Source organism: Lactuca virosa, chromosome 2 (assembly GCF_052849685.1).
Source record: "Lactuca virosa cultivar CGN04683 chromosome 2, Lactuca_virosa_CGN04683_v6, whole genome shotgun sequence".
Lineage (NCBI taxonomy): Eukaryota > Viridiplantae > Streptophyta > Magnoliopsida > Asterales > Asteraceae > Lactuca > Lactuca virosa.
Genome location: NC_136427.1, coordinates 183389841 through 183392929, shown reverse-complemented (window position 1 = coordinate 183392929; position 3089 = coordinate 183389841). Strand labels below are relative to the sequence as shown.

The window sequence follows — 3089 nt, the reverse complement described above, 5'->3', positions numbered from 1 at the left end:
GGGAGGTGTGTTCATGTGCAATTAGCTTGCTTTGAGATTTTTCAATAAAAAGAACAAGTCTAATCTCAAGGCATACGACTCACTTACCAATTCAACTGTTTTTAGAAGATTAGGCTGCCTTGGGTTGGATCAAAACAAACATGGAATAAAAATCTTTTTTTTTTCAAATGCATGGATGAACCTATTGTACAACTCTACCCCTCCCCAAGATTAAAGATAGGCATCGTCCCCGATGCTCGGAGAGGGTGGAACAACCTACTCACCGAAAGGTGGTGGGGGATGGTAGTCAGGTCGGGTAAAAGTCCAAAATAGTCACAAATGCACACCAATCAAATTTTTAAGCAAAATATGAACGATTAAATATATGGAAAGAATTTACCAAATCGTGCTTGGAACCTATCCAATTGTGGTGAGAACTTCCTCTTCATCTTCCCCAAGCTATCCGTGAATATTTTTGGAGCCCGAGATTCATTTTCTAGGCATAAAAACATGTTGCAACACATTTGGAACATTAAAAACTAAAAATTTCAAAGAAACGGAAATGGTTTTAAAGAAAACAGAAAAATACCCCCGGGTTGCCTCCCGGTTAGCCGCCCTTGTTTTAAGTCGTTGGCTCGACTTGGCCCCAGAATATGCTTCATTCTAAGTATGTGGGCCTTTCCAACACATCAACCTTCTCGCCACTTCCTTCAATGGAACCTTCAACCTTTCTTTGGCTTTCTTTTTTCGCACAAACCAAAAAGGGCTTAAACCCTTAATATCGGAGACTGTCCACTTGATCCTTCTTTGGTATTTATTAAGCAAGGTTACCAAATCCTTTTCTTCCTTCTTCGATAGTTTATTTGAGTTGATGACCGGTTGAGTGCTCTCCTTCTCGACATGTATTATCTTTAAAGGGTCTGGTGGAGTTTTTGCTCCCGAATCTTGTGCTTGTTCCACCGGTGGAAGGAATTTGACTTTGGTAGTGGGTGGCTTGGGTTTCATATCATCAATCCTCATATGCTTCATGTCATCAATAAACTCCAAAATCTCCAGCACCTCATTATTCATATCGAACTCCTTTGCAAGGTCTTTGGCTTTGTCCCTGTCTAGTTTTCATGACAAAACTAACTCTAGAAATTCATTGTTAGACAAGTTTAAACCCTTTTTAGTTGAGGGTTGGATCAAATTCACAAGATTGACAGATTGAACATCAGAAGGAACCTTTTTTCTTCATGAACATTGAAGTTGATAACTTCACCATCAAATTCCATACTTAAAGTTCCGTTGTAGACATCGATTTTTGTTTTAGAAGTTTTAAGAAAAGGTCTACCCAAAAGTATGGAACTTGAACTTTGAGGGTCATCATCTCCCATATCTAGGACATAAAAATCAGTCGGGAAAACAAATTCATCGACTAGCACTAACACGTCCTCTAATACACCCTTTGGGTGTACCAAAGACCAGTCGGCAAGTTGGATGATCACGCCGGTTTTGATCAATGTTCCTACACCAATCGATTTAAAAATAGAATATGGTAGGACATTTATGGATGCAGCTAGATCGAGCATGGCTCGAGGTACATAAAGATTCCCCAATTTGCATGACACGGTAATGACACCGGGATCCTTGCACTTTGGGGGCATCCTCTTTTGCAAAACCGCGGATACATTCTCCCCAACTGTTATAATTTGGTTTCCTTTTAATTTCTTTTAAGATACACAAAGATCCTTAAGGAACCTTGCATATCTAGGTACCTGTTTGATGGCCTCGAGAAGTGGAATGTTGATTTGAACTTTTTTGAACATTTGCATAATCTCACTCTCCTCCCGTTCTTTCTTAGTGCTCTTTAATCTTTCAGGAAATGAAGCAGGCGTGGCTTTATACTCAGTGACGAAGGGCTTCTTTTCGGTTGTTTTATCGTCCTTCTTCTCTTGTTTGGTTGCCTCTTCGACCATTATTTCTTCTCCCTCTTGATCAACCGACACTTTTGGACCATTGTAACTCTTTCCGTCTCTCAATGTGATGGCACACACGTTATGTCTTGGGTTCATTTTAGTTTGGGCGGGCAACTTTCATTGAGATTCTAGTTTGCTTACGGAAGTAGCAAGCTGTGAAACTTGTTGCTCTAAGTTCTTTATGCTTGCTTTTGTTTCTTGTTGGAAAGCTTGTGTACTAGTTGCCAAACTCTTCACTATGTCCTCTAAGGACATACTTGATGAACCCGCTTGTTGAGGAGGCTGTTGTGGCTGCCTTGGCTGAAAGTTCTGTGGTGGAAAAGGTGGTTTTTATTGGTATTGATGTGGTTGACTTGGTTGATAACTCCCTTGTTGATTTCCTCCCCAACCTTCATTGTTTTTCCATCTTTGATCACCTCGTGGTTGCTCATATCCCCTTTGGTTTAACCCATAATAACCTCCCATGACTTTCGCTTCTTCATAATCCTCATCTTGAAGTTGAGGGCACATGTCGGTTGGGTGCCCCACTTGAGTGAAAATACCACAAGGGCGGGGTGTGGGCTGCACACCCTTGTCTTTAGCTAGCATCATGACCACTTTTGTAAGGTCGGACAATTGAGCTTCAATTTGAGGTGTTTGCACTTCCTTTACACCTCGGGGTGCATCCGTATTCCATTCTTCATCATGGCTTGAATGTTTAGAATCTTCAGCCATGTTCTTGATTAAGTTGCGGATTTCAGTTGGAGTCTTGTCGGGTAAAGATCCGCCACTGGATACATTTAGAAGTCTTCTTTCCATTGGAGTCATGCCATTAATGAAGTATTGGAGGAGCTGGTATTCGGTGATTCCATACTTTGGACATCGGGCACAAAGTTTATTGAATCTCTCCCAATATGTGTGAAAAGGTTCTCTCTTGTGTTGCTTGATTCCAATGATTTCCCTCCGTAGGGCTGAAGCTTTCATCTCCGGGAAGTATTTGTCCAAAAAGAGTCGTGCAAGATCTACCCAAGTAGTAACCGTCCCCGGTGGGAGGTCATAGAGCCAATCTTTTGCTGCATCTTGCATCGCAAAGGGGAATGCCCTAAGCTTCATTTGGTCCTCCGTGACATTGTATGGTTTCATGCCAACACACATAATGTGGAACTCTGTGAG

General features: G+C 41.5%; 1 protein-coding gene across 1 annotated transcript; it reads right to left on the bottom strand.

Moving 5' to 3' along the window:
* Positions 1-642: 642 nt before the first annotated feature.
* Positions 643-2033, bottom strand: LOC145158014 (uncharacterized). The gene is made up of 3 exons (XM_079076978.1): positions 1737-2033; positions 1204-1688; positions 643-1084 (listed from the first exon to the last, which is right to left on the bottom strand). Exons 1-3 carry the CDS (start codon positions 2031-2033, stop codon positions 643-645), a joined length of 1224 nt encoding a protein of 407 aa, XP_078933104.1.
* Positions 2034-3089: the final 1056 nt, after the last annotated feature.

Coding starts and splice junctions, on each gene's coding strand:
- LOC145158014 (XM_079076978.1), bottom strand. CDS start 2,033: ATGAACCCAAGACATAACGTGTGTGCCATCACATTGAGAGACGGAAAG. Junction 1,689..1,736: donor TTCTCGAGGCCATCAAACAG/GTACCTAGATAT, acceptor GTATCTTAAAAG/AAATTAAAAGGAAACCAAAT. Junction 1,085..1,203: donor AATGTTCATGAAGAAAAAAG/GTTCCTTCTGAT, acceptor AAAACTAGACAG/GGACAAAGCCAAAGACCTTG.